At 47.2% G+C, this 13,345-nt stretch overlaps 1 protein-coding gene across 3 annotated transcripts in view; it reads left to right on the forward strand.

Annotated features, from left to right (window-relative positions):
* C4H8orf74 (chromosome 4 C8orf74 homolog) overlaps positions 1-13,345 on the forward strand; it is a 71,430-nt gene that overhangs the window by 43,855 nt on the left and 14,230 nt on the right. For all 3 annotated transcript variants that reach the window (XM_075598693.1, XM_075598695.1, XM_075598694.1), the window contains exon 3: positions 10,225-10,628. In XM_075598693.1, the coding sequence (XP_075454808.1) occupies positions 10,225-10,628 (404 nt within the window). The remainder of the gene's footprint in view (positions 1-10,224; positions 10,629-13,345) is intronic.

The following is a 13,345-nucleotide window of genomic DNA, read 5'->3' on the forward strand; positions in this document are numbered from 1 at the left end:
CCATGGTGGCCAAGTTTCAGCTCGCTGTGACCCACCGAACCGGAGTTACACAATTGCAGTTTTAAAAGCACTTTTGAACACAAAGCTTTTTTCTGCCATGCAAGTCAATGGCAGAAACCCAAACTTTGCAATTACCCTGACTCCGTTCTGTTGCCCCGAGAGGGTCGGTATTTGCCATGCAATCCTGCAGGAACTAGGACTACATGGTGGCCAAATCTCAGTCCTCTAAGTTGAACAGAACCGGAGTTATGGGTTCCAGGTTTCTGCTCAGTCTGGCTTTGCCGTTTTTACTCGCGGCTTTTACCTCCGCCATTAGTGTCTATGGTGCGACCCTTATAACGAGCGTGACCCTTTACCGGGGTCATTAACTCTCGGACCCGGTTGGGGTCATGTGAGTGGGTTCCTAGGGTCTAGGGGCAAAAAGAATTTTATTCCTGGGTGCCCTAGAACCTAAGTTTCCCACACCAATTGAATTTGAACTTGACCAGGGAGTGATCAAAGCTCTCTTCAAGACAATGTTTCCGCTCTTGCGGTCTGCGGTCTGCGGTTTGGATGGCTGCCAACCCGTTCCTGGAGGTCGGCTTCGAGGAATCGTCATTGAAATGAATGGCTCCATTGACTTATATGGGGAACCGCCGCTCCTCCTCTCGGGCGCCACATGCAGGTCTTCTACGATATCAGGCCCAAATCGCCGGAATATCCATAGGGTTATATGGAGCCCCAATGGCGACCTATGAAGAAACTGCAAAATGGAGCCTGCAAAGGTGGGAAAAGGGACAAAGGGCCATAAACACAAAATTCCCATTAACCCTTTCCCTCCCACCTGGATCCCAGTGTATGTGGTTGCTGCATACACTGCAAAGGTACAAACACCATAATTGTACCAATATAAACACTTAGCAAATAAAACGGTTTGCCATGAGGCAGGGGAATAAAAATACACCAATTCCATCTAAATGTGGGAATAGGATAACCAAGGGACATACCTCTTGGTTATGAAGCAGGGGAACATATGTATTATACGTACATTTCGGGTTAACCCCTTAGTTCCCAGACGGTGGAAGGGGTGCCTAATGGGGGTGACCCCTTTATTACTCGCTTGGCACCCCTCCCCCATCACAGTCTCTAACTCTGACTCATTACAAGCCAGAGCCGGATACAGATTGGCCCACACACAGCAGGTGGCGTTCCAACCAATATCCACCCCTTAGATTGACAACCTCAGAGTTGCAAGGTCCGCCCTCGAATATTGCTACAACATTCAAGGCTGAAATACACATACAGGCCTAAAACTGGATTTAACCTTTCCACTGCCTGCACTAACAGGACTGACAGAGGAAAGGCCCAGAAACAGAAGTAACTGCCGGGAGGCTATGTTACATATGTATATGTGAGCATTGGGTTGGGGTGAAATTGTGTGGAATTAGCATTGGCTTAACATTACATCTTCGATGCGTTACTTTTATGTTAACCCCTTCCTCCCCAAAGCCTCTTAACCCCCACCACCTCCATGCCCCTTATTTCCCTCCTCCCCCATGCCCATTAAATGTGTGCAGGAAAGGGGGACTAATGCTGTGTCAGGTGAAAAAAAAAGGCTTTAGTGGGGTTTAGTTCATTTACTGTATTGTAAAATAGTTTTAATTTAAAAATGTTTTCTTCGTAAAATAAAAAATATACTAAGAATTAAAGGCATTTTTCTAAGAAATATTTTACAGTACATAACCTGGAACAGTTTTTAATTACTTTTTTTTTGGGGGGGGGGGTATTTATCACGATAAATTACTTAATACAGTATCATTATTATGGAAAAAAAATTGTTATCGCCCAATCCTGGTAGCACTGAACATCTTCTATTTCAAACCTCTTCCATTTTGATTGCGAGGGGTTAGAAAGACTGCCTTTGCTCTATCAGTTTGTACTGTATGTGAGAGGTGTTTGCCACTGTCAGTAGAATGCCCCAAGTCTGATATACTTCTTATTATCACAATCGGTTATTTGTGAAGAAACTGTTCCAGTAAGATCTGTAACCCTTGCTGTACTGGCTCCATCCGGACCTATTACGAGATGTACCTGTGGTTATACTGCCATGTATGTTCTCGCACTCACATATCAGATGCATGGAGGCGGAAGGGGACATTGGGTCGTGCCGTTTCGCCCTGACCAAATGGCTTCTGCCACTTTGTCGCAGCCGATCCGCCGCTGGAAGTCCCGCCGCTGGCCGCTTCTAAGGTACATTGTATTACTGTTTAGGGTAGGGGGTTCTTTTAAGGGGTTTTAGTGGTTAGGGTAGGGGGTTAATGTTAAGGGTTTTAGTGGTTAGGGTAGGGGGTTAATGTAAAGGTTTTAGTGGTTAGGGTAGGGGGTTAATGTAAAGGGTTTTAGTGGTTAGGGTAGGGAATTAATGTAAAGGTTTTAATGGTTAGGGTAGGTGATTCATTTAAGGGTTTTAGCGGTTACGGTAGGGGGTAGGGTAAGGGCTTAGGATGGGGTTTTAGGGTAAGGGCATAAGATAGGGTGTTTTATGGTAAGGGTAGGGGGGTTTAGGGTAAGGGCTATGGGTAGGGGGTGTTAGGGTAAGGGCTTAGGGTAGGGGGTTAGGGTAGGGTTTTTAGGGTAAGGGCTTAGGGTAGGGGGGTTTAGGGTAAGAGCTTAGGGTAGGGGGGTTTCGGGTAAGGGCATAGGGTATGGTGTTTTAGGGTACGAAGTTAGAGTAGGGGGGTTTAGGGTAAGGGCTACGGGTAGGGGGTTTTAGGGTAAGGGCTTAGGGTAGGGGATTTTAGGGTAAGAGCTTAGGATGGGGGGTTTAGGGTAAGGGCTTAGGGTTGGGGGTTTAGGGTAACGGCTTAGGGTGGGGGGTTTAGGGTGTGAGTTTAGGGTTGGGGGTTTAGGGTAAGGGTTTAGGGTAAGGCACTTTCCTTTGTCGCTGGCAGTGAAGTGGCCGGCGGCAGGGTGAGTTGTGGTGAAGTGCCAGCGGCCATTTGGTCTCGGCGAAATGTCCGCGATCAAATATCCTAGACCGCATGCAGGTACTGTAACACCGCCTAGCAGGGGTAACTGACACAAAGAGAAAACAAAACTGCTCCAGGTAACATGTAATTGCTCTACTTAAGCAGTCTCCAAATAACTCATTAACACAATTAGAGTAAATGACAGCAAGGGACATAACACACAATTAGCACTCTTAGCATCAACTCAACATTGTAATCCCCCATTGTGATTCCCATATCTTTAGTGCAGATTCAATGTCCATTTGTTTACAATGAACGCGAATTTGTCTTGTATTAAACAGTCATCTATAAAGTTTGATGGTTTGATATTAGAAACAAAGGTACATGTTTTTTTTTTTTTAAAAATTGGTAGATTCAGCGATAAATATTGTTCTACTGTGGCTGCAAATTATGAGTTGAACGTGCTTGGATGAGATGTACATCTTAATGTAACAATATTTTTAAATCAATAGATCTATAAGCACATTATTATGTATAGGAACAAATGACAGAGCTCAAATATCCTCAGGTGAAATCATAAAATAAAAAGAGGTTAATATAGTGCAATAATGTATGGTACAAATTTGGATACATATATATATACATATATATATACATATATACATATATATATATATATATATATATATATATATATATATATATATATATATATATATATATACTAGCTGATATACCCGGCGTTGCCCAGGATGTAATTTTGGAGGGGCGGGCGACAGGGTTGGGCTTCCCCCCCTTGACAGCTACCCCCCCTTGACAGCTAGGTGGGTGACTGACTGAGTTGACTGAGTGTGTGGGTGACTGAGTGGGTGGGTGACACTTGACTGAGTGGGTGGGTGACACTTGACTGAGTGGGTGGGTGACACTTGACTGAGGGGGTGGGTCGGTGACTGATTGACTTTGGGTCAGTGGGTGCGGTGACTGGGTGACTTTTTTTGGGTCGGTGGGTGGGTCGGTGACTGGGTCGGTGATGGTGACTTTTTCTGGGTCGGTGACTGGGTCGGTGACTGGGTGACTTTTTCTGGGTCGGTGACGGTTCGGTGACTGGGTTGGGTTTTGGTTGGTCGGTGAGTGGGGTCGGTGACAGACTGAATGGGTGGGGTTTTTTGGGTGACTGACGGGGTGGGTGACTGACTGACTGACTGGGTGGGTGACTGACTGGGTGGGTGACTGACTGGGTGGGTGGGTGACTGACTGGGTGGGTGACTGACCCTTTAACTGACTGACTGACTGACCGGGTGGGTGACTGACTGACTGACCGGGTGGGTGACTGACTGACTGACTGACCGGTTGGGTGGGTGACTGACTGACTGACTGACCGGGTGGGTGACTGACTGACCGGGTGGGTGACTGACTGACCGGGTGGGTGACTGACTGGGTGGGTGACTGACTGACTGGGTGGGTGACTGACTGACTGGGTGGGTGACTGACTGGGTGGGTGACTGACTGGGTGAGTGGGTGACTGACTGGGTGAGTGGGTGACTGACTGGGTGAGTGGGTGACTGACTGGGTGAGTGGGTGACTGACTGGATGAGTGGGTGACTGACTGGGTGGGTGGGTGACTGACTGGGTGGGTGGATGACTGACTGGGTGGGTGGGTGACTGACACTTGGGTGGGTGACTGACACTTGGGTGGGTGACTGACTGACTGGGTGGGTGACTGACTGACTGGGTGGGTGACTGACTGGGTGGGTGACTGACTGGGTGGGTGACTGACTGACTGACTGACTGGGTGGGTGACTGACTGACTGGGTGGGTAACTGACTGACTGACTGGGTGGGTAACTGACTGACTGACTGACCGGGTGGGTGACTGACTGACTGACCGGGTGGGTGACTGACTGACTGACTGACCGGGTGCGTGACTGACTGACCGGGTGGGTGACTGACTGACTGGGTGGGTGACTGACTGACTGGGTGGGTGACTGACTGACTGGGTGGGTGACTGACTGACTGACTGGGTGGGTGACTGACTGACTGGGTGGGTGACTGACTGGGTGGGTGACTGACTGACTGGGTGGGTGACTGACTGGGTGACTGACTGACTGGGTGGGTGACTGACACTTGGGTGGGTGACTGACTGACTGGGTGGGTGACTGACTGACTGGGTGGGTGACTGACTGACTGGGTGGGTGACTGACTGGGTGGGTGACTGACTGGGTGGGTGACTGACTGACTGACTGGGTGGGTGACTGACTGACTGGGTGGGTAACTGACTGACTGACTGACTGGGTGGGTAACTGACTGACTGACTGACCGGGTGTGTGACTGACTGACTGACCGGGTGGGTGACTGACTGACTGACTGACCGGGTGCGTGACTGACTGACCGGGTGGGTGACTGACTGACTGGGTGGGTGACTGACTGACTGGGTGGGTGACTGACTGACTGGGTGGGTGACTGACTGACTGACTGACTGGGTGGGTGACTGACTGACTGGGTGGGTGACTGACTGGGTGGGTGACTGACTGACTGGGTGGGTGACTGACTGGGTGACTGACTGACTGGGTGGGTGACTGACTGGGTGGGTGACTGACTGACTGGGTGGGTGGGTAACTGACTGACTGACTGACCGGGTGGGTGACTGACTGACATGGTGGGTGATTGACTGACTGACCGGGTGAGTGACTGACTGACTGACCGGGTGGGTGACTGACTGACCGGGTGATTGACTGACTGACCGGGGGAGTGACTGACTGACTGACCGGGTGGGTGACTGACTGACCGGGGGAGTGACTGACTGACTGACCAGGTGGGTGACTGACTGACTGGGTGGGTGAGTGACTGGGTGGGTGTGTGGGTGAGTGAGTGACTGGGTGGGTGAGTGACTGGGTGAGTGACTGTGCGGGTGAGTGACTTGGGTGACTGGGTGGGTGTGTGGTTGACTTTGACTGGGTGACAGTGGGTGGGTGGGAGACTTACCTTGACCGGGTGGTGGTTCCTGGCGACAGACGGTTCCCCTCCTGGCACTGATAGGAGGTGGGTTCGGGAAGTTGGCAGGGGGGGGCAAGAGGCCCGCGCGGCGCTTCCCCTCCGTTCCTTGTTGGGAGCGAGGGGGGAGGAGCCTAGAGTTTGCGGCTGAGCAGGAGGGCCGCGCTTCCCCTCCGTCCGGGAGCCGATGCACGTGAGGGTGAGTGCAGGAGGCCTGCGCCGCGCTTCCCCTCCGTTCCTCGTTGGGAGCGAGGGAGGAGGAGCCTGGAGTATGCTGCTGAGCAGGCGGGCCGCGCCGCGCTTCCTCTCCGTCCGGGAGCCGGTGCAGGGCGGCGCACGTGGTGGTGATGGTGCGGCTGGGGATGTTGCGGAGCATCCGGGCTTGGGTGAGGGGGTGGGGGGGGAGTGACGGCCACCAGGAGGGGGGAAGGTGAGCTGCGGTCCGGCGGGGCCAGATAATACACGGGGGAGAGTGACGGGCACCGGGAGAGGGGGGGGTGGTGTGTGTGTGTGGTGTTGGTCAGAGGCGCACGTGGTCACGGTGTGAGGAGAGTGTGCGGGTGTGTCTCTCCTCCCTGCCTGGCTCCTCCCTGCCTGGCCCGCAGACCAATGAGCTGTCCAGCCGACATACACACACAAATTTTATTTGAGACTTATAGATATAGATATAAGCAATGGCAATGGCAAAATCCCACTCGCATTTTATCCAAATTAATCAGTCAATTTGGGGGAAGACCCCTCTGCAGTCAAACAGCAACACGTCCTCCAGCAGCAGGTAAATGCACCAGATTATTCCTCAAACAAACGAAGAAAGAGAAATATAGTGCAAAAAAGTTTACTACATGAAGCTGAAAAGTGAAAATACAATTACACGCAGTCGGTAATAACAGGCGTTGTGACCACTCTGGGTTTAGACGCACTTGCCTGTGTCGGCCACCTCCTTGCTGCTGTCCTGCTTCTCCTTTGGAATTCCAGCGTCAAATGACGCCATGGATGTCACAAACATGATGTCGCATGACGACACGTTGCCATGGAAACGCGACATTGTAATTTAACGCCATGTGATGCCACATTGGTTACTTTGCGCTGCGTCATTTGACGCTGGGATTCCAAAGGAGCAGGAGGGCTGCGGAAAGGAGGCAGCCGAAACATGTAAGTGCCTTTCTATTAGGTTCCAATAGGCCAGGGAGTACGGCACTACCATATGGGGATGGAAATTTTAGCCGCCCCCAAATGTTGCCACACTAGGCTCGAGCCTAATGGGAAATCTGCCACTGGACGCAGTGCAGGAGCCGCCCTGGGATCAACACTCTCCAGTCCTTCCCCTTCCACGTGTTTGCCCGCGACGTCACTTCCAGAAAATGGCCGCCACTGGCACAATGGTGAGGTGCTGGAAGTTTGAAGGAGACTGGTATTCTTCATGGATGGTGCAGAAACCTCAGTCCTCTCTGCGTAAAAGGTGCCCTACGCATTTCGTTCAGGCGAACTTCCTCAAGAGTAACCTTTTCCCATTTCTTGTCTATATCCAAATTTCTACCATGCATTATTGCACTATATTCCCCTCTTTTAATTTTATGATTTTACCTGAGGATAGTTGCGCTCCGTTATTTGGTCCTGTTCGTATCCAGAGACACCAGTAAAGTCTTTTTTTCTTTGCCGCACTATCCTGTATGGTTGTAATGTGTACACTTTTATCGCATATTTTTCACACAAAAAGTGGTGTACTACCCCTACCCCACCCCCACTTCCCCCCCTGCATGGAGATTTGCAGGTTACTGTGATGTTATGGTGCTGTGGTGCTCACCTGTAGGCTTCCAGAAGATCTGAGTCTCCGCGATGGTATGGGGAGTAGGATAACAGGACAGGTTTTCAGGATGGTGCAGCGCCTCCATCCTGCAGGGTTCTGCCAGGGTCAGGGATTCTTCCCCACAGGAACCAGTATAACCATGTATTGATGGACCAGCTCACACAATTCCTTCTCATGCAAGAGAGGATCACTTCTCATAGATGTTCAAAAAAAGCCTTTCCCTCGCAGCTTGCATTTCTTTACAGGATCACCTTGTCTAGGCCTCCAAGAGCTTGAGGCCCATGGGCTAGTCTTAACCTCCTTTCCCACTGATGGGGCAAGGTAGAACCATGCCCACTCCCTAAGGAGCAGGCTACACTGGGGAACTGTCTTTTATACCAGGGGAGGGTCCTACTCCTAAGCTCCTGTGATAGGGCAGCACTGCTGAAATTAGCGCCTCCCCCCCATTCCCCCCTCCACCTCTGGCACATGCTCCAACGGTTCCAGACTAGTGCATGGAAACCGCAACAAAATAACATCCTAGTGGGGAGACTCAAGTGCTGGCCCATGTGAGAGGAGTTTAACCCTAACGCTGCCAGCTCCTTACCGGGACTTATAATGTTAGGGCCGGAAATATATAGCATGGGGCACTGGGCTGCAGTGGTATTTGTGCTTGCTTCTTTTTTCTGTTCATTCACATTATTATGTACATATGCACTTTACTTGTAATGGGCTAAGCCTAAGAGTACGTTTGGCTAATGCCCCAATGCATCCTACAGTATATTGAAATGTAGGATAACCTACAGATTTGTGTTGTCTAAGATTGCATTATTAATGGATAACTTTAAATGTTATAATCTTTTTAGTAATTGTACTTTAAGAAGTACAAGATTGGCAAATAAGATTTAAGGGGGAAAATGCTGCACTACTTTTTTTGTTAAAGTTCATTATAGAATACACTAGCTAAACAAATTTGAATGTTTTTTTAATAGGCAAGAAAACAGACCCATTCGAACAATATATTTGTTTGTTTTTGTTGGAATATTTAAACATTGCTTTCCGTTTGTATTAAATAGATATTTTTTTTCATTTGAAAGATGAATGTAATATTTGAAGTTGCATAGAATAAATGAAGTCCCCTAGTGCATCTGAGATGGCTGCAACATATTTCATTTATTTATAAAATATTTTACCATTAAGTAATACATTGGATGTTAACTCTCGTTTTCAAGTATGTCCTGGCACAGAGTTCTGATGATAAATAATACATGGTTACAAATACATAGTTACATAAGTGAACAGGTTATACATTATATACAAGACATGGCATGCGCAGTAAAGATAATGTATATTATAGGAGTATGTAACAGTTACAGACCAGATTAAAATGTGAGACAGCTTTAGTTTTGAAAGAATTTAGACTGATGGTGGCTGTGAAAGTCTCCGGTAGGTTGTTCCAGTTTTGGGGTGCAAGGTAAGAGGAGGAGGAGCGGACAGATTCTTTCCTGAACCTTGGGACTATGAACAGTCTTTTGGAGTCAGATCTCAGGTGATAAGTGCTGCATGTGGTAGGGGTGAGGAGCTTGTTCAGATAGACGGGTAGCTTGCCCAGAATGTATTTAAAGGCAAGACAGGAGAGGTGAACTTTGCGCCTAGACTCAAGTGATAACCAATCTAGTTCTTTGAGCATTTCGCAGTGATGTGTGTTGTACTTGCATTGGAGAACAAAACTGCATATTGAATTGTAGAGATTATTAAGTTTGCTAAGATGGGTTTTGGGTGCCGAGCTGTATACTATGTCCCCATAGTCGATAATTGGCATTAGCATCTGCTGTGCGATACCAGCAGACTTAGGGAGGATGTGTTCCTATAAAGTACACCTAGTTTGGCATAGGTTTTGGATGTCAGGGTATCAATGTGCATCCCGAATGTTAATATATGATCATAAATAAAGTTATGAAATTGGATGGTTCTTGAGTCGTAGAACAGTGCTTCCCAACGTTTTTGTACGAGTGGCACACAAGGTAATTTGAAGTGATATCCCATACTATTGTGGCTTTTAATCCTCGGGTTACTGTTGGAGAGAGGACAGCCACAAAGAAGAAGCCTAATATCCACACGACTTTATTTTTAGAGATAAATTGCAATTATTTATTAAAACGTATGTGACAAAAGATTATATACAGTGACATCATCACCATTGCTTCATCATCTTTTTGGAGTGATGTGTTGTGATGCAGTGTAATATACAGTGCGATTATTGCCATTGAATCATATGGGATTTGTTGTGTTATCACTAGCAACAGTGTCACTTGCTACATCTGTATGAGTATCTAAAAAGTGTGTGGTATGGAAAATGCGGTTATTTTGTTATAGAGAGGGTGTGTGGAGCAAAACAAGGTTGGTAACCGCTGATATAATGTTTATTGTATACCTTATTGCATTGTGAGAAATGTTGCCATACATTTATTGAGACACATTTTCTTGTTTTTATTATTAGGGGTAACTATTTTGGAGATCATGCACATGATAGAAGATAAAATTCATGAGTTTGAAATTGATCTCCCCTCCAACCATGTGCTTATTTTACTTGATTACTTCATCGACACATTCATCAGACACTATCAGCTCTACCAGTTTGTGTTATGCCAAGAACAGGAACTAATTCAGACAGTTGTCAAGCTAGACATCCATCTGCCACCAAATCCCCCTCCACTGAGTGAAGGAGTTAATATCGATCTCTGGCGGTATCAGCAACAATTAGCACACTTTGCGTCTGACGAGACCCAGAAACGAACCAACATGTTTCTTTTACGAGAGATTCTACATTTGGAAAGAGAAGAGAAACTGAGGTCTCTCTATAAAGGTCTGGAATTGCAAGAAACACAGATGTTAGATAAACAGGTACGGTCTCTGCATCATCGGTGCAAGGTAAAACATTGTACTGTATGTCAACAGCTAGAAATGTGACATTTTTAAACTTTGGTTGCTTATACCGGATGAGGGGTATAGATGCATCTCCTCAAATACTTCCCAGTGCCTTGTCATAGTGTCAATTTTCTCCGTCCCTCCTTCTCGAGTGTGAAATTGGTATGCATTCTCGTATTTTATGTATTCTTCCTTTTGTTTTATTTGTGGAAGAGGTGGTGTAGGAGTACAAGCGAGGAGTATATGAGAAAGTAACCCTATCCCTATGATAAATATGAGGGTTCACCTTGGAGCTTTCCTCACGCCACTATAATATAGTGAATGAGCTGTAAGGTGTCATACAGATTTGCACCACATAGTAAATGTGCCCATTAAGTGCTCAAAGGAGTCACTGTTGGAATTATCATGGGATGATTGATTGCTACATTCAAGAGGGACATGAAAACTTTCTTTTCAGTAACTCCATCTCCATTTCCATGTGTTGCCACTTGCACTAACCATTCCAAGTGCTACATTTTGTGGAGAGTATGATTACCCTTTGTAATGATCATGAAGATGGCATTAGTAGGTTAACTCAGGAGATCAAGAGGGTGGAAGCCTCAATGTTCAGCTACAGAAGAAAATAGGGGTAGAACAAAATCTGTCACATACCCCAGTCAATGACGCTACCCTTCTTGTGTGAAAACATTCATGCCCCGTTATGTCTCCTCGCTCCCCCCTCCCCTCCACCTCCATGTCTTTCTCTCTTTTCCCTCTGGTTTCTCTCTCACACACCCTTTGTCATTCCATCTTTTCCTCTTGTCTCCTTGTCCCCTCCTCCCATGTATATTCTTTTCCCCCTCATGTCTTTCACGTTTTTTCTTTCCCCAATGTGTTTTTCTTCTTTCATTCCCCTATTGTATTTCTCAATTTATTTTTCTCCAGTATGTCTTTCTCCTCTCCCCCCAGCATTGCTGTCTCCTCTCCCTGCTCCTCCCCTTGCCCCGTATGTCTTTCTCTCCTCCGTCCCCCCCCAAAAAATTTCTCCTCTACCCCCAGAATGTTGTTCTCTCTTTCCCCCCCACCAGTATGTCTTTCCCCATCCTTTCCCTCCAGCGTGCCCTGCATGTATTTCTTTCCCCTCCCACCCAGAATGTATTTTCCTCTCCCATCCCCCCAGCTTGTTGTTCTCTCTCCTCCCTCCCCACCAGTATGTCTCTTTCCCCCCAACATATAATTCTATTTATGTATATCTTTATTTATATAGCATCATTTATGTACATAGCGCGTCACAGCAGTAATATACTGTATGTGACATAATAATATAACAGATACAGGGAATAAGCGCTTCAGACATTACAGTAACAATAGGAAAGAGAGTCCGTGCTCCGAAGAGTTTACAATCTAAGTGGTAATTATGGAGAACTTACAGAGACAGTAGAAAGGTGTTATATGCTTCATTATAGAGGTATGTTTTTAAATAGGTCTTAAAGGAGGAGAGAGAGGGTGCCAGTCGGATATTGAGGGGAAGGGCATTCCAGACGTGTGGGGCAATGAGTGAGAGGTTTTAGACGGGAGAGGGCTTTAGACACAAAAGGGGTAAAAAGAAGACATCCTTGCACAGAGCACAAGAGTCGGGCAGGGTCGGGCAGGTGTATACTGAGAAATTAGGGCTGAGATGTAAGGAGGAGCAGAGGAGTGAATAGCCTTAAAAGAGAGGAGGAGAATTTTGTAAGTAATACGGGATTTGCTAGAAGGCCAGGAGAGGAATTTCAGCAGGAGAGACACCGAGACAGATTTTGGAGAGAGTAAAGTGATTCTAGCAGCACCGTTAAGGATAGATTGTAGGGGCGGCAGGTGAGGGGCAGGAACGCCAGTCAGTAGACGGTTACAATAGTCGAGACGGGAGAGAATGAGGGCTTGCGTTAGAGTTGCAGTAGAGGGACAGAGTAAAGGGTGTATCTTTGCAATGTTACGGAGGTAAAAACGACAGGTTTTAGCTACATTGTGAATGTGAGGAAGGAGTCGAGTGTGACCCCAGGCAGTGTGCTTTAATACTGGGTTTATGATAGTACTGCCAACAGTAATGTAGAAGGGGGCAGTAGGGCCAGGCTTGGGAGGAAGTATGAGGAGCTCCGTCTTGGACATGTTAAGTTTGAGTCAGCGGAAGGCCATCCAGATTCATGTAGCAGAGAGACATTTGGAGACTTTGGTCTGTACAGCAAGTGTAAGGTCTGGGGTTGAAAGGTACATTTTTGTGTCATCAGCATAGAGGTGATATTTGAAGCCTAGAGATTTAATAAGGCCACTTAGAGAGAGAGTAAAGGGAGAAGAGATCCCAGGACAGAGCCCTGGCGAACAACCCCGCGCACCAGCATGTCTCTCTCCTCTCCCCCCAGTATGTCTCTCCCTCATCTCCCTCAGCATGTATCCCCCCCCCAGCATGTCTTTCTCCTTTTAGATACACCCTTCACATCTCATATGCTTAGTCCCTCTTCTTTTCCAATTCTTGCCATTCTGTTTCTATAATCCTCCATGTTTTTCTCTCCCCAGTTTTTTCCCCCTCATGTCACCCTCTCTAACAATTATGAATTCTCTTCTCCCCAGCATCTCTCTTCCTCCCCCTTCACATCTTACTCACTCTCTTTCCCTCCTCATGTCTCTCTCTTTTCCCTTTTTATGAATTAATTTTTTCTCCTTCATTTTCTATTTTA

This window comes from Ascaphus truei, chromosome 4 (assembly GCF_040206685.1).
Source record: "Ascaphus truei isolate aAscTru1 chromosome 4, aAscTru1.hap1, whole genome shotgun sequence".
Lineage (NCBI taxonomy): Eukaryota > Metazoa > Chordata > Amphibia > Anura > Ascaphidae > Ascaphus > Ascaphus truei.